This window comes from Aquarana catesbeiana, linkage group LG02, assembly GCF_042186555.1.
Source record: "Aquarana catesbeiana isolate 2022-GZ linkage group LG02, ASM4218655v1, whole genome shotgun sequence".
In the NCBI taxonomy this organism is placed as follows: domain Eukaryota; kingdom Metazoa; phylum Chordata; class Amphibia; order Anura; family Ranidae; genus Aquarana; species Aquarana catesbeiana.
Window position 1 is genome coordinate 582,696,633 of NC_133325.1, and position 25,935 is coordinate 582,722,567.

Sequence of the window (25,935 nt, forward strand, 5' to 3'; positions counted from 1 at the left end):
TTATTCAACCGGGAAGTGGAAAAACGTAAGGGAGGTGAGGTGAGGGATATGTGATATATTCAGGTCCCCCTATCTTGCTTACTAAGGTTGTAAAATTTTTATATTAAAAGTAGTTCTAAAAGGCAGAAAGATTGAGACTCTTAATGGTACTATGCATATGGAGATAGTGGTAGCTTAAAATGATGATACTATACAGAAGTTTAATGGGGTGTGGCAGACCTGGATAACATTTAAAGATTCAAAGTTTCTGGAATTTTTTAACTCAAGACTATTTTTTTTGGAACATAAATACTCTAATTTTGCTTGTTTCAAATTTGTAAAAAGTTGAAGAAAGAACTTGTAATTGTATTAATGTGAGACACCGTTATATATGTTTTTCCCCTGGGTTTTTTTTTCTGTCCTGAATATTGAAGGGGGTTTTATTTTTTTTGGTGTTTATTCTATAAGCTAGTAAATTATACAGTTAATGAACATCGCAGCTATCAACATGTATTCAGGATGACTGTATTGGTTTGTGTATAGTTTGTTGTTGTTTGTGAAAAACTTTGAAAATCAATAAAAAATATATTGGAATGATAAAAGGCAGAAGGTTTCTTACCTTGATGCATTCCCCCTCTTATACTCACCTGAGCCAGCGATGTGCACGAGAGCAGAAGCTCTGCCTACCCCATTGGCTGAGACACTGCGGTAGGAGGCATTGCTAGCGATGAGGGAGCAGGGCTGAGCCACACTGTCTCAGACACACAAAGGCAGCTCAGGAGGGGGCATACAGCTTGCTATGGGAGGATTCAGCAGGGGGGAGGAGCCAGGAGCACCAGCAGGGGAGCTAAGAGGAGGATCGGGGCTGCTGTGCAAAACCATTGCACAGAGCAGGTAAGTATGACATTTTTTTTTTTTTTTTTTTTTTTTTTTTTTTTACACAAAGCTGAACCTTTACAAACGCTTTAAGACTTCATGTACACTTGGCCGTCTTTTCCCACAGCCATGGGAAAAAAGGGTCAAAAACTGCGATTTTGACGCGGTTTTCCCTTAGTCGACGATCAAAACGTTCCTATCCTGAATGCGATTTTTCCTTGTTCAAGAGAAAGAGGTTGAGGTAAGTTGAACCTCACCTAACCACAGGGGCTCTTAAACTCTGCTAAAAGCCTATGTATACATTGACAAATAGGGTTTTATGGAGATGAGTTTAGGAGCTTTGGCAAAAACACACCAAAAGCTCCTAAAACGCAAGTTTAGGAGCTGCTAGTGTACATGAAGCCTTAGGAGAAGAAAAAAAAAAATTACACATACATAATCTAAATCATAATCTAATAAACTGTCAATCACTGCCAGAGAGGAGGGAGCAGAGAGCAGGGGCTCAGGACCGAGCATACACGAGTACCCCAAAAGCAAGCGGCTTGCTATGGGGGGCGCTCAGTGGGGGGAGGTGCCAGGAGGGCTGATGGGTGACCCAAGAAGAAGAGGATTGGGGCTGCTGTGTACAAAACCATTGCACAGAGCAAGTAACTAACATGTATGTTAGTTAAAAAAAAAATAGCACATCCTACAGCACTCTCGCTCCAGGTCACAAGATCTAAAGCTGCTGTAGTTGTACAGGGGAGTACATGTCAGCAGAGTTTTCAGTGAAAAGTAAATTTTACTCACACTGACACAGTCCACTGTGCAGCAGATCATATGACCTAATATACCTACTTAAGGTCACATGACCTGACATGGGTACATTTTGCCATGGTTTAACCACCCTAATCTGCCTCCCTAAGACCAGACTGATTTAAATAGACCTAACTTTACAGTTTAGATCTAGACGAGTTGGGTCTAGAAGAGGGAACTGGAAAGTGCTCAGCATACATATTTTACAGCAACAACTAAGAGAAAGAACAAAGGATAACCTTTTATCTCAAATTATTAGGGACTCACAATGTTAAAGGTTGTTCTGAGCAAGAAAGAAAATACAACTAAAGACTTCAAGAAGTGGTTTCACCTAGTTCTTGCTGTCATAAGCTACCCACTACTAGGCAGCTTTTATAGTCTCCACTGAAAAACAGGATTTTTGACAAGCGAGTAAAATCAGTTGGCTTGAGCACAGAACAGGACATAAAGCTTATTTAAATGGTTACAACTGGGATATATGCAGCTACTTTCAGATGACCAAACAAAAAAAAAAAAAAAAAAAAAAGCTACTGGGACATACATCCCTCATAAAACCCTTCCACTTCAGTTTGCCTCAGTTTTGTAGCAAGCAATAGAAAGATCACAGGAACAGAGGCGAGGGTCTGGTATACTGTACTCAAGGACACAGATTTAACTGGTAAGACAAAAAGAATCCTATTCTCCTGATTGCACAGTACAGAAATGATTACATTGGAAGATCCCAGGTGCAGGGCCACCCTAACCCTCTTGTATTGAATTGTGTTGCTGCTTTATTGTCTCCCTTTATATTGTAAAGCACTGTGCAAATTGTTGACGCTAAATAAATCCTGTATAACAAGACAGGCTTATCCATATAAACATCCTGGACTTCAAGTGGTTAAAACAAGCTAACAGTTGCAGCCATTAGCTTGGTACCGTTTCTTTTTTCAGCCAGCGAAAAAAATAAGCGTTTTTCGTTAAAAGTGATCTAGGCAGCTTTAGAGACGCCTGATCAGTTTTACAGTACTGAGGTTGCGACACCAATCCCCACGTCGACTAATGAGCTCAAGAGCAACAAGCATTTTGTCCCAGGTTAAAAGCTGTAATTTACTGGCTACTGTAGCCAGGCAGCCAGCTAATCAAGCATGATTTGACAGGCCTCTGTTCTGCAGGACCATGGCTTTAATGGCCATGCAATTAAGACAAAGAAAGGAGAAGCAAGATGGAACATAAGTTCTTGGGACAGCTGGTCTGGACAATCCATGGGGTACAAGGAGCATCTGTACTCTGTTTTGAGTATGCCAGAGTACCACATCCTCTGTGCCAACTGATGGACACGAGAATAACCCCACTTGCCAATTTTCCACACCAGGGATGCAAATGGACAGGGCCAGAATGTGAAGCATCAAGTCTTTAAGAGCAGCATGACTACTCCTGGTGACTCCTAGATGATCGATGTGGGCAAGGGCAGTGTCAGTCGAACTGGATTCTCATCTGGGATCCTCCGAGTAGAGTCTTACAGTACTGAAAGGCCAATCGAACCGTCCCAAGGTAAAAAAAAAAAAGTTGATAAAAAAAGAAAAGTCCCCGTCCCCTATACCAAGAAGGTATCCAGAATGGCACTCCAGCCTAACAGGCTGTCATCCATCCTGAGAGTCTTACATGATTAAGAAAAAGGGCTGCTCTAACTCTAGCGCTAGGTTGGAATGCCAAACTAAGAAAAAAGTTTGGCCCCAGGGGTCAAGTGCATGACGGTTCAGTGTCTCTCTCTGCCAGAATGTTGAGTTGCAACAGACTGGAATGAAATTGGGCATATGACACAGTCTCAAAGGAGGCAGCCATTAGACTAAAGACCCTCATATGCAGACATGAACTGAGGGCCATCTCTGAGCCCGGAACACTGGGCATGAGAGCAAATGGACAGAAACTGTTCCCATGGCAAGAAAATCCTGGACAGGGCATGTCTGAGTCAAGCCCAGATACTCCAACCTCTGGGAGGGGTTTAGCTGTGATTCTCAGATTGAGAATCCACCTGAATCTCTGCAAAATTTGTAATCATGTTTGACTGTCGGGGACAGGGAAGACTTTTACCTCAACAGAAGATTGTACATGTATCCCACAACATGAATTCAAGAACCTTGATGAAAACTCAAAGGGCCATACACAGACCGATTATAAGGGTGACAAACTGGTATTCATGGTTTCCCACTGTAACCATAGATAACATTATTGTTGTGGAAGGATGGGAACGTGCAGATAAGCATCCTTGACGTCTACAGTAGCCAGACAATCCTCCAGAAGGAGGGAGACAATGGCTGACCTCACATTTTCCATGAAAAACTTTGGAACCTGCAGGAACAAGCTGAGAATCTTTAGATCCAAAATGTGCCTGACTTCTCTATTCGGCTTTTGAAGTAGAAACCTTGAATTCATTCCATTGTTGGTAAGGGGTGATGACCCTTTAGGACAAGAACTGCTGCATAGTAGTCAAGAGACCCATCCAGTTGGGAATAGGGTATCTTCAAGAGCTCAAAGCAGGAAAGAGTAGCCCTGGGAAACAATCTGAACCCACAAACAAGATCTGTTGGGATCAGAAAGCCGAGAAGGCCAAAAGACATACTCCCCTCTCCTGCCCACTCCCCCCCCCCCCCCCAACTGCAAGAAGTGGGGGTTTCTCATTACTGTGAAGAGGCCTTCTCTGTCTTGGAAAGCTATATCTTCTTACAAAAGCACATTCCTGTCTTAAACCTGGCACTGAAGGACAGAGGGATGAAAGGAACCCTTAATAACCTTAGATTGTAAGCTCTAAGGAGCAGGGCCCTCTGATTCCTACTGTATCAAATTGTATTGTACTTGTACTGTCTACCCTCAAGTTGTAAAGCGCTACGTAAACTGTTGGCGCTATATAAATACTGTATAATAATAATAATAATAATAATAACCTCAGAAAGAGAAAGACGACCTACTGGTATAGACATGAGCCTTAGAGAAGGAGTGTACTCTTATCTCCTGTGATCTCCTTAACGTACTTATCCAAAGAGGGCATTTCTTGCATGAGAGCACAGCTGGCTAGCACTGAAACCAGAGAGTCCTGTGCAGGTGGATAGAGAAAAGACTAATCCTGGAATTTTGGAAATGTGCATTTGCCAAAGCATTCACACATTTAATGCAAGGTCATAGGTAAAAGGTCCAGTTGACCCTGGACAGAGGCATCTGACCCCCTAATCCAGGCACTTGTAACCACCAGCCGTGACTAATAAAATGTCCCCCAAAAAGCGTACGCAAACGTCCTAATTGTGGAGCAGGAGGGAGATGCCTTGGTGCAAACACCTGAAGGTGTCACCAATAACATTGTGTCCTTAGTAGCAAAGGACCAGAAGATGCTTTTCCGTCAGTGCCTTGAGACCAAAGAGAATAGGAAATGTTTAACAAGCGCAGACACAGCCTTGGGAGCAGGGTAGCACCATACAGGCGCAGTGGTGCCCCACTCAGGAGATTGGGTGCAACAGCACCCTGCTGTCCGTTTTTAGAACTCCAACAAAGAAATGTGGGAAAAGACACCTGCAAGTGTATTTTCCATTTCTCTTTTCTTTGTTGGTGTAATTATTAGTGGGGACATCCACCTCCACTGAGGTTAGCACCAGGACCACCAAATAGTTGGCTCCCACAACTATTTCTTTTTTTTCTTGTTTTATGACACTCTGTAACTGCAGAGTACCATGTGGACAAGGCTCAAAATAAAAACCATTAATCCTCTCTATCCCGGTCTCCTGCAAGGAAACAGTCAAAGTAAAGAAACTGAAAAGGGGACACACTGCTATATATATTTAGAGGGCTTCCAACCTGTAAACACTGCATTATTAGCAGAAATAAGGGGGAATAACCCCGTACCTGGTTTTGCTCTTTAAAATGTGAATCTGGGAGGGATTGTATGAGGGATTTCTCAGCAACCAGTGTACAATCACCTGAAGGAAGCTGCATTCAACCAAACCGTAAGAACTTGAAGACACCTGTGTCTTGTATTGTAAAATCAGGAAAGGAATTTTATACACTACTGGATGAGGATGAGGATGCCAAAAAAATAAAATTCTGGTCTTCTTGTATTGTGCAGCAGTGAGGAACAAGCAAGAAACTCAGGTCTGCACTTTTATTTATTTTTCTTTTTTTGATCGCAGGGACCATTGGAAGAAGAATTTAAAAGTCAAGCTCTCCTAATGATAAATTACAGGTATACTGATAAAAAATAAATGCATGAGGTGAATTTAATAATACAAAATCCTGGGAACAATGCATATCATATTGATGTAATATATACTTACTTTCTTGCCTTTCTTGCTTTGCACTTCGCCCACTGTACTTGTGATCTCTGAGGAAAGAATAAATATGATTAAACTATCAACCATATAACCAGAAGTAAAGATAACAGGAAAAGCAGATGGAATATCTTAGGAAGTCAAAAGTTTTACTTAATATCCAATCAGTATCTACACTTCTTGTTTTACCTTATAACTACAGGTACCTATAGACATGAGATAATAGTAACCCAATCCAGTTTTTCACTTTGTTGTCAGCTGGATGTACCATCACTCTCAAGTCAAAAGGCGGCTTAACTCTAAGAACAAATTTTTTTATTTCCTTGCCACTGGCAGAACATACATCTGAGGTGCTCTACAAGGTAGTAATAAAATGAGAATCAGCGCAGCTTGAAATGTTACTAGTTGGGAAGATGGTGGAACAGATATAACCTAGATTTACATACACAGTTTAAAATTAACCTGGCCTGACTTAATATGCCTAAGGTGACAACAATCTTGAAGTGCAGGGCACCAGGTTAGCCTTTAACCACCTAAGGGCCGAGCCTTTCTGAGATTTGTTTTGCTAGAAAATTACTTAGAACCCCCAGACATTATACATTTTTTTTCTAACACCCTAGAGAATAAAATGGCGGTTGTTGCAATACTTTGTCACACCGTATTTGTGCAGCGGTCTTACAAGCGCACTTTTTTTGGAAAAATACACTTTTTTCAATTAAAAAAGAAGACAGCAGTAAAGTTAGCTCAATTTTTTTTCATACTGTGAAAGATAATGTTACGCTGAGTAAATTGATACTCAACATGTCACGCTTCAAAATTGCGCCCACTCGTGGAATGGCGACAAACTTTTACCCTTAAAAATCTCCATATGCGGCGTTTATAAAAATTCTACAGGTTGCATGTTTTGAGTTAGAGGAGGTCTAGGGCTAGAATTATTGCTCTCGTACTACCAATCGCGGCGATACCTCTCATGTGTGGTTTGAACACAGTTTTCATATGCGGGCGCTACACACGTATTAAGTCGCTTCTGCACGCGAGCTCGGCAGGACGGGGCTCGTTTAAATTTTTTTTTCTTATTTTACCTTTTATTTTTACACTGTTCTTTAAAAAAAAAAAAAAAAATTGTGTCACTTTTATTCCTATTACAAGGAATGTAAACATTCTTTGTAATAGAAAAAAAGCATGACAGGACCTCTTAAATATGATTAAATACGCCACAGAGACCACTATTATCGGAAACCGGACCGCCGCCGAAGAGGATACCATCAGGGTTATGGCAGCTAGCTGCTGCCATAATAAAGATATCCCTCTTCAAAGATAAACACCATAGATCACCCAATATTTGGTAAAATATGAGTTTGCAGCAAGTAGACACCTAACATGTCAAGCCTAAAAACAGCGACAAACTTTGAAATGGTGATACGTTTCAGTACCCAAAAAACTGTCCAAAGGCAATGCTTGGGGGGGATAAAAAAATCTAAAAAAGTTAAGTTTAGAATTAACTATGAATGATGGTCCCAGAATTTTGGTTCTCATTTGCATCGACGTCACACGTGTGGTGCAAATCATTTCATATATAGGTGCACCCGCTGCATGCATGTGTGTTTTTATGTCAGTGTACGTGGGGGGGGGGGCAGAGGAAATTGAGATTTTTTTTTTTTGAGAGGTTTTTAAATTTATTTTTACACTGAACTTTTTCTTATCACTTGGGGGGCAATGGCCCCCCACATGATGGCACACCAATGGCAGGTTCTCTTTATAGTGACATAAGGGGTCATTTGAGCTCCTTTGACCCCAATACAGGGCTGTACACAGTACCTTCACTTACTGCAAGTTAAGATAGCGATCCATCTGACACAACATCCAATGTCATTCAACTAATATTCCAGAGCATAAATTGCACTGGAATTTGACAGCTAAAATCACATGGAGTGAGGCTTAGCATTAAAGCAGAACTATAGGCAAACGTTTTTTTTTCATTTTTGATAGAGTAAGGGAAGGTTTTTAACCCCTGAATGCTTTATTTGTGCCCTTTTTGTCTCACTGGGGAGATATACATTCACTTCCTTCCCATAGCCAAAACAGGAAGAGGAAATCCCTACAAATCAAGGGAATTTCTTGGGGACCCTTCGGTCACCAGAACTAGTGTCCCTATTGGGAGATTACCCCTTAATTACTTTTCTGGGGACAACCAAAAATTTGGGATTTTCTTTACTTTCAATTATATTGGTTAAACAGGACAAAGAGGGTGAATCTCCCTAATGGGGACACAGACAGCAATAAAAGCTGACAAGCATTCCACTCCCTCTGCACTCTATCCAAAACTACAAAAATAGTTCTGCCTTTAGTTATACTTTAAAGTGGAATTCCAGTTAAACATCAACATTTGCCCTTGCTTAGTATGTGTAACAACTTAAACTTTTATATTATGCATGGTCTTAATTGCAGATTGTCTAGATTAGAACAATTACTCTTAGCTAGACATTTAGCAATTTCTGGAGCATTACCAACAACTGTGTGCCTTTGCAGTCGAATGTGGCTACTCACAGGCACTTCCTCACACTGTTGTGGGTGTCTGTGTAATCTTTTCAGCACAGCCAGATTAGCCCCACCCTGTCTCATCCAGCTCCGCCTCCCCAACTTGCCCAACCATCAGCATCATCGGCAGCAATGTGCTGCAGCTTCTCCTAGCCTGGCTTTGAATTGCAGGAGCAACAGAGCTGTAGTGACGATACTAGGAGGAAGTGTACATACCCAACAGTCAGCCTGCAAAACTAAAGTCGAGAGCTTTGCGATTATGTGACGAGAGGCATTTTGAAGCCAAATAAGGTAGGAAAAAAAAAAAAAAAAAAAAACAAGCACAAACATATTTGCATTTCGAATGACAAAGATGTCCTACCTATTGTGGTGTCTGATTATAGGGAGGTAAAGAAGAAGCCTTTCCTTCAACTTTAAGTGGGAAAGATGCTTTTCTAAAAACTTGAAGATGGAGCCTCATTAGGCCATGACTTGGGATCAATGTGAAAACTAGTAGTTATCCACGGGCACTACAAAGGTACCTGCACTTCAACATTGTTACCCAAGGCACTTTAAAGACCAGGTCAGATTCACTTTAACTATATATCACACGAAACCAAACGGGGCTTGATGTAGCGGTGGCCTTTAAAAATCAATTCAAGTCTTTAACTGAAAGAAAGTTACATTTAACTCTTGCAATGCCACAGTCTTTATGAGAGGCGAGAAGATACTGTCACAATCTCCGTTTCAGCCAATAAGATGAAGCTTTGTAGTCAGAGAATGCAATGCTTCCTATGAATAGCTGAGCATGCTCAGCCCAACTAAATTTGGTTGCAGGAGTGGGACAAGAAGTTTGTATCCCACTGCTGGAACACAGCGCTTTATACTGTATATAGTGGAGGCAACACAGTTCATACAGCACTGTGAACCGCTGCATAGTTTAGTGAAGGAAATAGTTTAGACCAGCTTGATTCACACTAAACTAAACTTCACTAAAAGCTAGAGATGAACTTTAAAACCCCAAAACAGTATATATTTTCTGAAAGCAAAGACCCTAAAGATAAAAATAGTGGCAATACCAATTTTTTACTGTCACATATTTGTGCAATGGTTTAAGAAGTGCAAATTTTCAGTAAAAAAAAATACACTAAAGTTAATTTAAGGTACACAATGGTAATATTACGCCAAATCTATTGGTAAAAAAATGAAAAAAAAAAATGATGTGCTTGCACAGAGTAAACAGATACCCAACATCTCAAGCTTATAAACTGCACATGGGCAACAAACGCTGATACCCTTTTTTCTACAGGCGATATGTAAAAAAGCCCCTACAGCAGTTCATCAGTTTAGAGCCAACCCGGAATAATTCAGCCAAGAATTATTGCTCTCACTCCGTGTGCAACAAAAGAGATATTTTTGACTTCCAGGGGTTAGTGAAAGCGATCAGGTGGTTGTATAGCCACCCAACTGATTTGATCAGAAAGCCAACACTCAGCTTGTGGAATATACACACACCCCTGGCTGCTGTAGAAGCCCGGACTGTGTATAAACACCCCTTTACTGTAAGCAGTGAAGTTGATCACTGAGTGACAGGGTTGAGCTAATCAATGGGCTGATTCTCTTTTCATTGTCCAGACACAGGGGAGGGGTGGTGATAAGACATGCAAGCTTAAGATAAACTGCAGCAGGAAATAATCCGGTCCCCTCCACTGCTAGAGGGGGTGGTGCAGGGTGGCATAGCTATGTGGGTGAACAGAAATACAAATCTTTTGGCAAGTTAAATAGCCCCTGTATATGTATTTAGCTTTTTAATTGGAGCTGTTCTACAGGACCATAGTATCACCTTAGAAATCTTTGAGGGTTTTAAAACAAGAAAATGCACAATTAGTACATACAAGCCTGTGTTGGAACATCCAGTAGCTTCAATACTTATTTAATGACTCAAAAGTATGCATAGCAGTTTTTCTGACTTCACACTATTTGTTGTTTACTGGTTCTGTGTTCAAGACTTATTTTTCATCTCAATATATTCTTTGCATTAAGGTAAAAAATGTTAAGGCATCAGTATCGCCCCCTCACCTCCCCTTATACTTCGTGAGGGAAAAAAGTATTTGATCCCCTGCTGATTTTGTACGTTTGCCCACTGAAATGATCAATCTATAATTTGAATGGTAGATTTTTTTTTTTTTTTTTTTAACAGTAAGACAGAACAAAAATATTCAGAAAAACACATTTCAAAAAAAGCTATAAAACGATTTGCATTTTAAAAGGAGATGTATGGGTTTGGGTTTCCCCCCCATTATACTTACCTAGGTGGATGCAGCATCTGTCCCCCGGCATCTCTACACTGGGAACCGAGCCATTGAACACCACCGATGGCTCGGTTCTCTCGGATCCCCAAGCAGACAGCTGCCGACTGTCAATCAGAACTGTCGATCAAAACAAATTGCACTCCTGTGACCCATAGAAGTCCAACCAAACGAGCTCAGGCTGGACTTCTCTTTTAATGAGTGAAATAAGTATTTGATCCCCTATCAATCAGCAAGATTTCTGTCTCCTAAGTGTCTTCTATCTATACAGTTAACAGCTGAGATTAGGAGCACTCTCAAAGGGAGTGCTCCTAATCTCAGCTTGTCACCTGTATAAAAGACACCTGTCCACAGAAGCAATCAGATTCCAATTTCTCCACCATGGCCAAGACCAAAGAGCTGTCCAAGGATGTCAGGGACAAGATTGTAGACCTACGCATGGCTGGAATAGGCTACAAGACCATCGCCAAGCAGCTTGGTGAGAGGGTGACAACAGTTGGTGCGATTATTCACAAACGGAAGAAACACAAAATAACTGTCAATCTCCCTCGGACTAGGACTCTATGCAAGATCTCACCTTATGGCTTTTTAATGATCATGAAAACAGTGAGGAATCAGCCCAGAACTACACGGGAGAATCTTGTCAATGATCTCAAGGTAGCTGGGACCAGAATCTCCAAGAAAAATTGGTAACACTACACTGTGAAGGACTGAAATTCTGCAGCACACGCAAGGTCCCCCTGCTCAAGAAAGCACTCATCTGAACATCTGCTATGATTCAGAGGAACATCTGAATGATTCAGAGGAGAACGGGTTGAAAGTGTTGTGATCAGACCAAAATTGAGCGGTTTGGCATCAACTCAACTAGCCATGTTTGGAGGAGGAGGAATGCTGCCTATGACCCCAAGAACACTATCCTCTCCGTCAAATAAGAAGGTGGAAACATTATGCGTTGGGGGTGTTTTCTGCTAAGGAGACAGGACAACTTCACTGCATCAAAGGGACGATGGAGGGGGCCACGTACCGTCAGATCTTGGGCGAGAACCTCCTTCCCTCAGCCAGGGCCTTGAAAATGGGTTGTGGATGGGTATTCCAGCATGAAAATTACCCAAAACACAGCCAAGGCAACAAAGGAGTGGCTCAAGAAGCACATTAAGGTCCTGGAGTGGCCTAGCCAGTCTCCAGACCTTAATCCCATAGAAAATATGTGGAGGGAGCTGAAGGTTCGAATTACCAAACGTCAGCCTTGAAACCTTAATGACTTGGATAGGATCGGCAAAGAGGAGAGACAAAATCCCTCCTGAGATGTGTGCAAACCTGGTGGCGAACTACATGAAACATCTGACCTCTGATTGCCAACAAGGGTTTTGCCACCAAGTACTAAATTATGTTTTGGCGACGGGGTCAAATATTTTATTTCACTCATTAAAATGCAAATCACTTTATAACTTTTTGAACTACGTTTCCCTGTATTTTTTGTCGTTATTCTGTCTCTCACTGTTAAAATAAACCTACACTTAAAATTATAGACTGATCATTTGTCAGTGGGCAAACATACAAAATTAGCAGGGGATCAAATACTTTTCCTCCGCACTGTACCTGTGCCTTCATTCAATCCAGCGCTGTTCACAAGCGCAGCTCTTCACTCCCCTCACTTCCTGTTCTTACAGGCTTTGCTGAGGCAGCAAGAGCCGGTGTCAAAGGCAGTAACAAGGGAGCGGGCAAGGTCTGTGTCTGTAGATGCATACAGCAGGGTTTGGAAGGAAGCACACAGGTAGGCCCCCATAGGAAGCATTTTCCTATGGGGGTACCACCTAGAAGAGGAGGAGCCAGGAGTGCCAGCAAAGAGCAGGCAATTGTACACCTGTGTTATTTTTTTTTTAAAATACAAGCTTTACAATCGCTAACGTACCGAAGCGGGGACAACGATTGGAGAAAGGGGCAGAACAACAGACAGACTTGACAACAGGGAGGACAGATGACCTGCTGCACTTATGATATATTTTGGCAGAAACAAAAAATTCAAAATAGTTCATCTTCTAAGCTAAAAGTAAATCTGGGATTCCCAAATATTGCCAAGAAGGGAGAGTGCTTTGAAAAAGATGCTATACCCAAGCATTTCATATCATCAGTAAAAGGGGTGTTCAGGTCTGACCACAGAATGTTTGTTAAAGCGGATGCCATTGGATTCTTATTAAGGGAGGTATACCGTATATACTCGAGTATAAGTCGAGTTTTTCAGCACATTTTTTTGTGTTGAAAGTGCCCCCCTGGACTTATACTCGAGTCAAGCACTTTTCTGCAGCAAAAAAATTTCATTTTCAGGGTCACTTGGTGCTAGGAACCCCAAATTTGGATATGTTGTGGCACCAGTTCCACTGGGTTTGCACACCAAATTTGGAGTTCCTAGCACCAAGTGGCCCCGAGATACGGGGCCCCAAAGTAGGTTTGGAAAATGTCATTCTCTGCTGCAGAAAAGTGCTTGACATTTTCTGAACCTATTTTTGGGGCCCTGTATCTCAGGGCCGCTTGGTGCTAGGAACCCCAGCTTTGGATGTTTTATGGTGCTAGTTCCACTGGGTTTGCACACCAAATTTTGGGGTTCCTAGCACTAAGTGGCCCCGCGATACAGGGCCCCAAATTCGGTCAACTGTGTCCATCTGCAGCAATGTCATTTCGGAACCCTTTGGGTTCAGAGACCCCAAATTTTGGCTGCAGCTAGGGGGCATCTAGGAACCCTTAACTACCGAGTTTGAAGTTTGGGGGACCTATGGCTGCAAATGGGCACAGTGAGGCATGCAAATGGGCATTGTTGACCCTCTTTTCCACTTACAGTAGCTGTGCATTTCTCACCCTCGTCTTATACTCGGGTTAATAAGTTTTTCCCATTTTTTTGTGGTAAATTAGGGCCTCGACTTATACTCGGATCGACTTATACTCGAGTATATACGGTAAGTAGGCTGTGCCATATGCATTGATGGCCCCTGTAACATAAGGTGCTACATGGCATAAGCAGGTGTTATGAAGATCCACAGCCCTGCACTTTTTGGGAAGGGACAGCAACTCTACTTACGGACCTATGGAAGGACCAAATGTCAGGAATAGTGCGAGAATGTAAAATTGTCACATTTCCTTTAATTAAAATGCAGATCTTCTATGAATAAAACCTCTTCATGCACCTGATTATGTCCTGATTTAAGTTCATGAGACTTTGTACTTTGTAGACTGATATCTAAACTAAACACATCCTGTGGATTTTATTGTTTTAGGTTCTATATTTTAACTGGTGAAAATCAGATTATGAAACCAACAATAAAACACATTAAAAACAAAACTATGAAACAATATTTCAGTAATAATTTTGCGTACATATACACTTTACCTTGCTAAATGGTTGGTTAAAAAGCGGAGAACTTTTTTAGCCCACAAGTAGTAACAACTGATATAAAAATTATGTTTAAAGCTCAACTCCAGGCACAATAACCTTACCAGAGTTCATCAAGTTATATATTCCACTGCCTCAAACTAAACCTCCTTCTACATTAGACAAATCTGCTCTTTTACATGCCAGGGAAAGTACAGCTCTGCCTGTATTTCCAGCCCACTCAGATGTAAATACTGCAAGGTCTCAGACCCCAGTGCTTGAGGTAACGGAATGGATAACCGAATGAACACTGGTCTGCTTATCGTGCCAGGAGTTGAGCCTTAAAGAAGTTTGGATTTACTGCAAAGATTAGTAACATTTTTACTATTACCTATTGTCTAATATGTGTATTTTTGTATTTAAGCCCTACAGTGCCTTGAAAAAGTATTCATACCCCTTGAAATTTTCCACATTTTGTCATGTTACAATCAAAAATGTAAATATATTGTATTGGAATTTTATGAGAGACCAACAAAGTGGCACATAATTGTGAAGTGGAAGGAAAATGATAAATGGTTTTCATTTTTTTTTTTTTTTTTTTTTACAAATATCTGAAAAGCATGGTGTGCATTTGTATTCAGCCCCCTGAGTCAACACTTTGTAGAACCACCTTCCACTGCAAGTCATTTTGGGTATATGTCTACCAGCTTTGAGAGTGAAATTTTTGCCCATTTGTCTTTGCAAAATAGCTCAAGCTCTGTCAGATTGGATGGAGAGCGCCTGAACAGCAATTTTCAGAGAATCTGTCTTGCCACGGATTCTCAATTGAATTTAGGTCTGGACTTTCTAACACATGAATATGCTTTGATCTAAACCATTCCATTGTTGCTCTGGCTGTATGTTTAGGGCCACTGTCCTGCTTGAAGGTGAACCTCCACCCCAGTTTCAAGTCTTTCGCAAACTAACTCTGGCCAGCTTCCTTGCCCATGCTGAAGAAAAGAATCCCCACAACATGATGCTGCCACCACTATATTTCACAGTGGGGATGGTGTGTTCAGTTTTAGTTTTCCGCCACACATAGGGTTTTGCTTTTAGGCCAAAAAGTTCAATTTTGGTCTCATCTGACCAGAGCACCCTCTTCCACATGTTTGCTGTGTCCCCCACAAAGTTACATAGTAGACGAGGTTGAAAAAAAAGAGACAAGTTCATCACATGGCTTCTCGCAAACCGCAAATGGGACTTCTTATGGCTTTCTTCTTACCACTCTTCCATAAAGGCCAAATTTGTGGCGTGCAGGACTAATAGTTGTCCTGCGGACAGATTCTCCCACCTAAGCTGTGGATCTCTGCAGCTCCTCCAGAGTTACCATGGGCCTCTTGGCTGCTTCTCTGATTAATGTTCTCCTTGTCTGGCCTGTCACTTTAGGTGGATGGCCAGGTTCTCTAACAAACCTGAGGGCTTCACAGAACATCTGTATTTATAGTGAGATTAAATTACACACAGGTGGACCATTTATTAATTAGGCCACTTCTGAAGGCTATTGGTTCCACTAGATTTTAGTTGGGTGTAACAGAGTAAAGGGGGCTGAATACAAATGCATGCCACACTTTTCAGATATTTTTTTGTAAAAAATGTTGAAAACCATTTACCTCTGACCTTCCACTTCACAATTATGTGCCACTTTGTGTTGGTCTGTCACATAAAATCCCAATAAAATACATTTAGGTCTTTGGTTGTAACATGACAAAAAAGTGGAAAAAAAAAAAAAAAGAAGTACGAAAACTTTTTCAAGGCACTGTATCTACGCTTCCTATAAAGTTAGACTGAATACTATACAGTACAGAGCAATGTGACCTACACATGTGCTGACGTTGACTATTTTCTGCATTAATTCCTTGGCCACTAGCATAACCAGTATACAATATAATTCCCTGATAGTCACTGCATTTAGATATAGTAAGTTAAAGTGCTTATTAACCCCAAAAAAAAAAAAATCAGATCCTGGGTCCTTAAAGCAGATTAAACAGCAGTGCTTGTGCTGTGTAACCTGCCCTCTTCTAAACTGTAAAAAAAAAACCTCCCCGAACCTGTCACTTCCTGTATCCCCTATCTGTACTGACCACGAAAATCAGGGCTGCAGAGCCCTGACCACCGTGGTCAGAGGGCACCCCTCCCTCATATGCAGCTGTCCTCTTTGCTCTCCTCTCTCCCCTTCACCCTTGTATGTCAGCTCCCTCTCTGTCTGGCACGAAGAAAAGATTTTACAGATCACAGAGTACAATATAAATGCAACTATAAAAATGTAACTGGATTGAATTTTTTACCACACATTTAATGCAAGTTTCTAAACTGGTCTAAGAACAAGCATCTATGGGTCCCCCCTGCTTGCTGAACTAAGCTTATTTTGAGTCAATTGGCATTGCATAGAGCCTACAGACCAGTGAAATTTTATAGGCTGCTTCTAAGTAGCTGATGCATGCACTGAATTTTGGAAGTATGCGATGGAGTATTGCTTGTGTTAGAGTGAAAAGCTTTAGATTTTTTTATTTTATTTATTAATATAGGATATACTTTGAACGGATTTGCACAAAGCAGCCCTGATCCTCTTTTTGACTCCCTTGTAGGACTCCTGGCTTCTCCTCAGTAAGGAGAGTAAGGGGATGGGGCTTAGCAGTAACGATTGGTAGATTTGGGAAAGGCCATCTATAGCAGGTGAAATGTCAGAACTGCACAGTGGAACATGTCAGCCTTTGGTTGTTCTTCAGGAATTAGATATGAATGCAATGCCATACAACAGGCATTCATTTAAACCTGAGCCAACTCAGGTAAAGTCAATATTTAAGAACCAAATCAGTCATTCATAAAAACCTAAATTTTTAAAGTCCAGAGAATAAAGGAAATTTCAGGGGCCCTTTAACCATTTCCGGACCGCCGCAGGCCGATATACGTCCTAAATTTGAAGAGGGATATTTTTGTTATGGCAGCAGCTAGCTACTATAACCCTGGTATCCTCTTCTTCGGTGGGCGATCCAGGTTCCGATAATATCGGCCTATGATGCAGTGGATTCGCTGCAAGATCACTTATAGGCGGGGGGAGAGGCACCCCCCCCCCCGGCTTACCAGAGCCGTCGGTAGCAGCGGAGGCGATCAGATCCTTGGCCTTCCTGGGTATGGAGACCAGTGAGGGGAAGAAAACCCCCACCAGTCTCCATACCATTGCAGGGCGGAAGCGACATCAAAACATCACTTTCGCCCATAGCTATTAAAGGGCCATTTATTTTATTTTTTTTCCTTCAAATGACAATTTTTTTTTTTTTTTTTTGCATTTTTGCGTAAATATGAGATCTGAGGTCTTTTTGACCCCAGATCTCATATTTAAGAGGTCCTGTCATGCTTTTTTTCTATTACAATGGATGTTTACAATAAAAGTGCCATATTTTTTTTTTAAAGAATATTGTAAAAATAAAAAAGGTAAAATAAATGAGAAAAAAAAAAAAAATGTAAAAACACGCCCCGTCACGCCGAGCTCGCATGCAGAAGCGACCACATACGTGAGTAGTGCTCGCATATGAAAACGTTGTTCAAAGCACAGCGTGAGGTATCGCCGCGATCGGTAGAGCGAGAGCAATAATTCTAGCCCTAGTCCTCCTCTAACTCAAAACATGCAACCTGTAGAATTTTTTAAACGTCGCCTATGGAGATTTTTAAGGGTAAAAGTTCATCGCCATTCCACAAGCGGGCGCAATTTTGAAGCGTGACATGTTGGGTATCAATTTACTCAGCGTAACATTATCTTTCACAGTATGAAAAAAAATTGAGCTAACTTTACTGCTGTCTTCTTTTTTAATTGAAAAAATGTATTTTTCCAAAAAAACTGCGCTTGTAAGACCGCTGCACAAATACGGCGTGACAAAGTATTGCAACGACCGCCATTTTATTCACTAGGGTGTTAGAAAAAAAAAAAAAAAAAGTATAATGTTTGGGGGTTCCAATTTTCTAGCAAAAAAAAACGGTTTGTAACTTGTAAACAACAAATCTCAGAAAGAGTTTCGGTCCTTAAGTGGTTAAAGATTGCATGCCCATGTGGAAAATGATAGTGTGTCTCTTTAGAAAGGAAAATACAGAGTTAGAGGAGAAGGTGAATTTTTCAAATATTTACAGATGACTGTAAAAAGTCTCTTATGTACAGAGTTTAAAGAATTCAGTTGGGGCTTCACTTGCGAGGCTCCTTAAAGCGAACCTGTGCTTTGTCCACACAGGGCTAAGCAAAAGTTTCACTTAAAGTGGTTGTAAAGACTGAAGGTTTTTTACCTTCATGCAGTCTATGCATGAAAGTAAAAAACTTCCAGTATGCAGCTCTCCTCCAATACTTGCCCAAGCCCGATCTCGACCCAGCGAGGTGCACTAGAGCCAAGGATCTCTCGGGTCTCCTACTTATTCGTTGAGATGCAGCAGCAGGAGCCATTGGTTACCACTGCGGTCAATCACAACCAGTGAGAAGGGAGCAGGGAGTGGGGCTGAGCCGCGCACTCTGTCTCCTATAGACACGCACAAATGCCCCCATAGCAAGTGGCTTGCTATGGAGTATTCGGCAAGGAGGAGGGGCCCAAAGCACTGGCGTGGGGACCTGGGAAAAGGAGGCTTGGGGCTGCTCTGCTGTGTGTTTTTTTCTTTACAAACATTTTAAATGTTCCCCACACCGCCTCTTCCCAGCTACTTATGCTTGCCTTCTCTTCAAAGAGCAAAGAAAAAGTGCTCTTGTGTAATTTCAAAGTAGCTGGTTGGAGCTTATAGAGGACCAACAACGCTCTCCCCAATACCAAGTGATAGCACTGGGGCCTGGCAATTAGCCAATAAAGTACTCATCATTGCGTTGTTAGAAAGTGCAGAGAGAGAGAAACAGGTTTCCCTACATTTAAGGGAGAGTGGACTGGCAATCAGTCATTTAACTGAACCGGTCACTGTTATGCAGGAAAAACATAGGTTCACATTAAAAAAAAAAAAAAAAAAAAATGTATATTGGCTATTCAATTGCACTAGTTGGCTTGCGGACGCTACATTTCTAACCATTTTTACAACTCTAATAGCCTCACCTTGAACGTGGGTGTCTGCATGCCTGGGTCACTCTGCGGCCCCTCTCTATCTCCTTTGGATGGGAAGTACGCTTCTCAGCAGGAGTATCTCCATTTTCCAGGCTAGGCGGAGCAACATCAGTAGAACTGACATCTGCCAAAAAAAAAAAAAATAATAATAATTCCGATATCTGAACTTGAGCAAATGATAATTTAAAAATTGCTTGGTTACTGAAAATAGGCATTTTCTTAAAAATCCTCAAATATGACAGTTACTCTTCACACAAGAACTGGTCTTTACCATGCACTCATGTCTTGGACTCGTTAGTACCCTTATGACCCAATTATTTCCTTGTACCTTCTCATTTCTTTTTCAGCATCTCCCCCTTTTTTGCACTTCTTCTGTGTCCCCTGCTGTCTCTCTTTTCTGTTATCTATTTCTCAGTATCCAGTGGAGCGGTGTATATATAATGTGTCTCTCTCCTACACACTGACACAAGTCCTCACCTCGGGGCTGTAATGCCCTCCCCCCTCCTCTCGAACTTAATCCCATGATCTTCTCACGCCTTTCCTTAAGGCTTTATGTCTTCTCTCTGCATTCGCATCTCTCCAACTCACCTTAACTTATGTGTTGTAGATACCCTTTTCATTCCTCCATCATTCATCCAAACTTTTTCATAACATACCCCCCCCCAACACCAGAGTAAATGTATTCTACACTCTGTCCATTAGCACTTTTGCTGACTACTGGCAGTGTACCACTCTTCTTCATGTGCAGTTTGTGCGCCTGTGCTCAGGGGTTGTTTGTGTGCATCAGCGCACTGAAGCCAAGGACATAAGTCAGTATTGGCCTATCTGCACCTGCCCATGCATATACAAGTATTAACGCCGACAATGATTTATTAGTTTAGGGTTTGAAGCCAAAGTGCATCCAAGTATGTGTACATACGTTTGTGTATAAATCAGTTGCAAAATTGTGATCACATGGATTACAGTGAAGTGTTCCTAAATAAAATATTTAAATATGTCAACGCTGATCTTCAGTGAACAGAGTGATGCAAGTATGACACCGAGATCACCATGCAATTTTATGGCAACATCAACAATGAACCACACATGTATCACCCACATAGAACACTGGACAGCATGGATCATTATAAGGAGGATCTATTTGATTCAGTGAGAACTGCATGAATTAAATGGATAACTTAAAAGGCAGATGCTGCAGGGTTATGGTGAACATGTTTTCCAAAAGCTGAAACACGTTTAACGATCTGAGAAGTCAAGTTGGAAAAGAACATAAATATAAAAAGTATATTCAGCTAGGAAAAAGATATGATGTAAATAAACAAACTCAGTAAGCAATAGCTTTACTACATTGAAAACGGTATTTCCCAGTGAAACTGCTTCCAGATTAGTACAGATGAGGCAAGATAATAGAACGCAAGAGTAAATTGTGTCAAAGATTTATTAAGGGAAGTAATGACTGTAAACAGCTATTCACAGGTACAGCAAGCATACAGTGAAAACAGACGCTATTCATTGCTACTGCAGCACAGGTACGTTTATTATGGCCAATCATTTGTTCATTGTGGGTGTATGTGTAGAAATTGGTTCTGAAGCATATACCTATATAGTCAGACATCAGGAAGTTTGCTCGTGTCACAGCTGAGTGTATGTGTGGGGGAGGGTAGAGGGCAGACAGATGGTGCAGTGATGAGAGGAGGGAGCAGGCATTGGATTCCAGGCACAGGACTAATTATAGCTGCCCTCCTCCCAGAATGCTTTGAGGCAGAAAGCACTCAGCCAGGGAACCACATCCTGGCAAAGCATTCCCTTTCCAGCCAGAAAGCCCTGCAGACCTTGGCATTCTGACCATCCTCTTTCCTGCCTGAAAGCAGCATGTGACAGTGTAACCCTTTAGGTGCTGTGCACAGACGACCTCCTATTTACAAAGACCGTGCACTGTGTTCACTGCCATCTAATCCAGCTCCCACATAGATGAACTACACCAAAAAAAAAAAAAAAAAAAAAAAACAGACGTCTGAAATGCGTGTCAATACAAATAAAAACATTTTCCACTGTGATACTTAACCTCTTTACTAACAGTCTTTCTTTGTACCTAAAAATTGGACTACCAAATTGGACACCAGAGCATGCTCTGCCTACCCACTAGTGCAATGGTGTGCAAGCCGTGGGGGGGGGGGGGGGAATATATAAAAATTGGAGAATATAAAACACAGGCCTACAACCGAGCGCACATTACAATTTGATTATACAAGGTTTTAGAAATATACCAACTATGCAGTGCAAGGGCCTATATATGATAAGACATAAATTGAGTGGGCCGTTTTGTTTAGCTCTCATATTTTAGTAAATCTAAGGGACATGGGGTTGATTTACTAAAACTGAAGTGAAAAATCTGGTGCAGATCTGCATGATAGCCAATCAGCTTTTAACTCCAGCTTGTTCAATTAAGCTTTGACAAAGAAACCTGGAAGCTGATTGGTTTATATACAAAACTGCACAAGATTTTGCACTCTCCACCCCATGGCGTACAGATTTTCCCTATAGAGAGAAAAATATGTACGGTCATCAGCGTACATTCTATAAATGCTTAGATTTCCCTTCATTTTAAAGGTTTGTTCTCCATGTTTTTTTTTTTCCCCAGAATTTCCTTCAGACCAGGTATGCTTTTTTTGCTGCAACTTCCCCAAAAAGTAAAGCCCTGAGGAACATATCAACACTATATAATTCAGTTAGGAGATGTCAGAAGAATGATGGCAGTCAGAATCGGATTATCTGTCATGAACAGCTACTTTCAGCTTTACAGGGCACCTCTTCAAATGCAGGACAGAGAGGTTTCGTTAATATACACTAGACAAAGTTGGGTATGTTTCTTCACTTGCATAGGAAAGTTTGCACATAAGTACCTGGCCATTTCTGGCATATGAGCGGATATTAGCCTTTTGAAGTTGCTAGACTAATATAATCTTGTTTTATAAAAATAAAATTGGAACGGTGAGACAGATGCAGGTAGCAGATTCTTCTTCGTTCCTTAGGGACTTGTGCACTGCAGTCTTTATAAAAGTCGCTGGGAGAAAGTTGAGATGCAGGTTCCCATGTACTATAGATCGAGAGTGACCATGCACACTAATGTTCATTAGAATTGCTGTGCTAGTGATGAAAGATCACATGCCTCCATGTTGAAAAAAAGTGCAGAGGAAAATCTATTCTTCCCACCAGATGTCTCTCTTTGCTTCTTTTCCCACTACAAAGGCCTGCACACTAACTCCTTCCTTCCCTCCCTTTCTCCTGTCTGTCCTGTCTCCTCTGTCTCTCTCATCCTTTATTTATCTGCTTCCTCCTGTGTGCACAGATTAGCTGCTCCCCGCTGGATCCGGGATCTGTCAGACAGGCAGATAAAATACACAGCTACAAACAGAGAGGGGGTGTGCAGATACTCAGCATCATTATACAGCTCAGCGTGTGCATTTTCTGTACAGATACTCAGTGCCACTCTCTGTTCTAACAGGATGCCGCTGTACCGGGCGTTACATGAGGTAGGGCAGAGGGAGCAGGAGCATGTTGCCTGGATACCGAATGTGGAAGTGGGTCATGCAGCAGTGGGGACACGGTGACATCCGAACAGGGAGTGCTCACCATTAACCCGTGGACTGCTATGGTCCTTTCACACTGGCGAAAAACAAAGTTTAAGACATTCAGGTAAAACTCTTGTCGGAATAGAAAAGAATCAGACAATTAGCAGAATATTTGGCAAGGTGTCATGGGGCACCTCTAAAAATGCTAGATGGGCAAAGACTTTCTGTTAAGAGAACTCTTAGCAGACATCAGGAATTATTGGTAAGATGTTCCTACTCAACGAAATATTTGAAAAACAGAGCTGCCTCCTCCCAGGCACATTTTAAAGATGTGAGGCATGCCACTAGACACATTACCACTGACCAGTTCCTATTAAAGATAACCTCCCACCAATCCTATGTACATTTGGCATACTTATGAATATGGTTTACAAGGTTGCATACGGTCAATACCAAAGAGTGTCCAACAAAGACCAGGTGTCATCTGTTTATTGATGCTTGCTTTGCAGTGTATTGTCAACTATGCCAGAAAGTCATGGGTCAATCAATATCTTCAGTTTACAGAGAACACAGAAATAATATAATTATATATATAATTAAGTGAAGACTCGTTAAACAGTTTTGGTCAACAAAGGCTTTTCAGCTACTTTTCTACAGTACAAGGCATTGCATGAGCAATAAGTGCTTCAATGTACTGAGCGAGCACAGTGGTCACTTCCATACATTTCTGAGTTTGTCTTTGTACTGCACACAAGAATCCCTTGCTGTAATCCATCTTGGTTTTCCTGTAGGAACCATGGCACAAAGACATGAATATACCAGGTGTGTGGAGAATTTAAGAGGATTGATTTTCCTTTCCGATATCTGCTCAGCTCTAGATTTTTTTTTTTTCCTTAGATGCTGTACATCTATAGACACATTATGTGTGCAGGAAGCTTTTATTCCAAGCTGTCTCTGGCTAGAAGGTGACAAGGTCACATTCTCCCCAGAGCTGACAGTGACATCATTTGACAGGGGAGGGGTGTTGCTGACAAGGTATTGTGTTACCATAGGTACATAACTACGATGTTCATAGCTCGGCAAGGGAAGGGTTACGTTGCTATGCTCTGCAGGGTGCTTTATGATGCAAAGCTCTACTGAGCTCTCTGTGGCAGGAAACTGATTGCAGCCAAGGAACTGAGAGGAAAGGGTTACACATTGCCACACTGCAGTGAATGGTCTCTCACAGTCTGACCTCTCTCAGTGTAATCAGTTCACTGATTCGGACTCTGTCGGCTAGAGATGGCTATGCTTGCTGGAGATTTCTAAATAGAGAGCAGATGGGCCCCAGCATAGCTGGAATGGCCAGTCATAGCTCTGATACAGAGAACAAAGCCACAGAAGCAGATTTTTCTAAAAAGACTTACAGCATTTTGGTGGATAAAATGCTCATTTTAATCATAGCACACCAAAATGTCCACACTAACGATCTTTGAACTCTGCTATGCAAGTATTCAAAACGCATAGGTGGACAGATAATGAGCCACTTTAGGGTCTTGTGCTGTAGGTGAAATACAGGATTTTTATTTGTGGTATCCTATAACAATGCTGGGATATAAATAAATCCACCTATCCATGTTCACAAGGTGTACCTGGAAACGAATGCCTCCAGGTTCACCTTAGGTGTGTGCATACAGACATACGTTTTCAAACTAGAGGACAATCTATTTTTGCATTAGGTATAAGACCTCTTTAAAAAGACAACAACAAGGTGGGCAAGCACTGGTACCCACGTGTTATTGTGTAAACTGCAGTTTGTTCTAAATTTGCATAGAACTTTAAAGTGGAATATACCAAATCTGACAGTTGAGCCCTTTAATTATATGATGATATGCAATAATGAATGTTGGGAATATTGCACACTTTCTGAATAATCACAAAACAGAATAGAACGAGCATGGGAATGGGAAAAGGGAAAATTCATGGCCTGGCACTTACACATGCTGCAGCAGTGACATCACTAGGTCCTCTGCTTCTTTCACCAGAGGCAGAAGCTCATTTATGGCTGGTTCCACTCTTGCCACTAAATACAACCCTGCACGGTATCAACAATGGAGGCAGCACCATTCTCAAACCGACCATAACCACTACGACTTAGCAGTGTACATGCAATTACCTATTTACAACCCTTCAACATGAAGCAATTAGGCCCTGACCACGAAGAGATTTTCCAACAAATTTAAGAAGCCTTTTAACAGTTAGGCAATTCTTAAGGTTTTCTTTTTTTTTTTTTTTTTTAAAACAAACATGTTGTACTTAACCGCTTTGTGCAGTGGTTTTGCACAGATCAGCCCCGATCCTCTTCTCAGGTCCTTACTGCTGGGGCTCCTTGCTCCTCTCCCCTGACCAGTACCCCCAATAGCAAGCTGCTTGCTATGGGGGGGGCACTGCTGTGTGGTTGCTCCCTATCTATGCATCCAAGAGAGGCAGAACTGCAGCTGGGCCCTGCCCCGCTCTCTCCCTATTGGCTCACTAGCTGTGATTGACAGCAGTGGAGACAATGGCTCCCACTGCTGTCTCTCAGCCAATGAGGAGAGAGAGACCCAGGACTGCCGAGGCTCCTGTGCACAAAGCTAGATCGAGATGGGGCTCAGGTGATTAGGCCGGCTGTTGGCAAGCAGCGCATTGGTTTTTTACCTTCATGCATAGAATGCATGAAGGTAAAAAAACCTTCATGCCTTTACAATCACTCTTAATATCCATAAAAAAGTTTTTACAGGAGTTTTGTGTTCTGCCTGTAGAAGCAGCTCAATGTTATCCTATGTGTCCATGCACATTAGAACTATTACAGGCATATTTTGAACTCAACGTTTAGAGGCAGAAAAAAAACACCTTCTGGTTCGCGTTTGATTGGAGCTCACTGGCAGAAAAAAAAAAAAACGTAAAAAAACTCTCCTAAACTCGTCTAGACTTTGTACAAAAAATGTTCTTTATGAACGTTTACGCCCAAGTGAACAGACCTTTTTTAAGCCCAATGTGCATGGAGCCTAAGAGACTTGGATTACGCTACAAGGAAGGATTAGGTCTCATACACACTGTATGCTTTTGACGCTTTTTTCTCCTACAGAAGTTTAGCAACTGCAAAAACGC

At 41.6% G+C, this 25,935-nt stretch overlaps 1 protein-coding gene across 5 annotated transcripts in view; it reads right to left on the reverse strand.

Moving 5' to 3' along the window:
* The window catches only part of AHDC1 (AT-hook DNA binding motif containing 1), a 149,404-nt gene that overhangs the window by 49,425 nt on the left and 74,044 nt on the right, over positions 1-25,935 (reverse strand). For all 5 annotated transcript variants that reach the window (XM_073616187.1, XM_073616185.1, XM_073616186.1 and 2 more), the window contains exons 2-3: positions 19,226-19,358; positions 5,949-5,995 (exon numbers count right to left, since the gene is read on the reverse strand). In XM_073616187.1, coding sequence (XP_073472288.1) covers positions 5,949-5,995; positions 19,226-19,358 — 180 coding nt within the window. The remainder of the gene's footprint in view (positions 1-5,948; positions 5,996-19,225; positions 19,359-25,935) is intronic.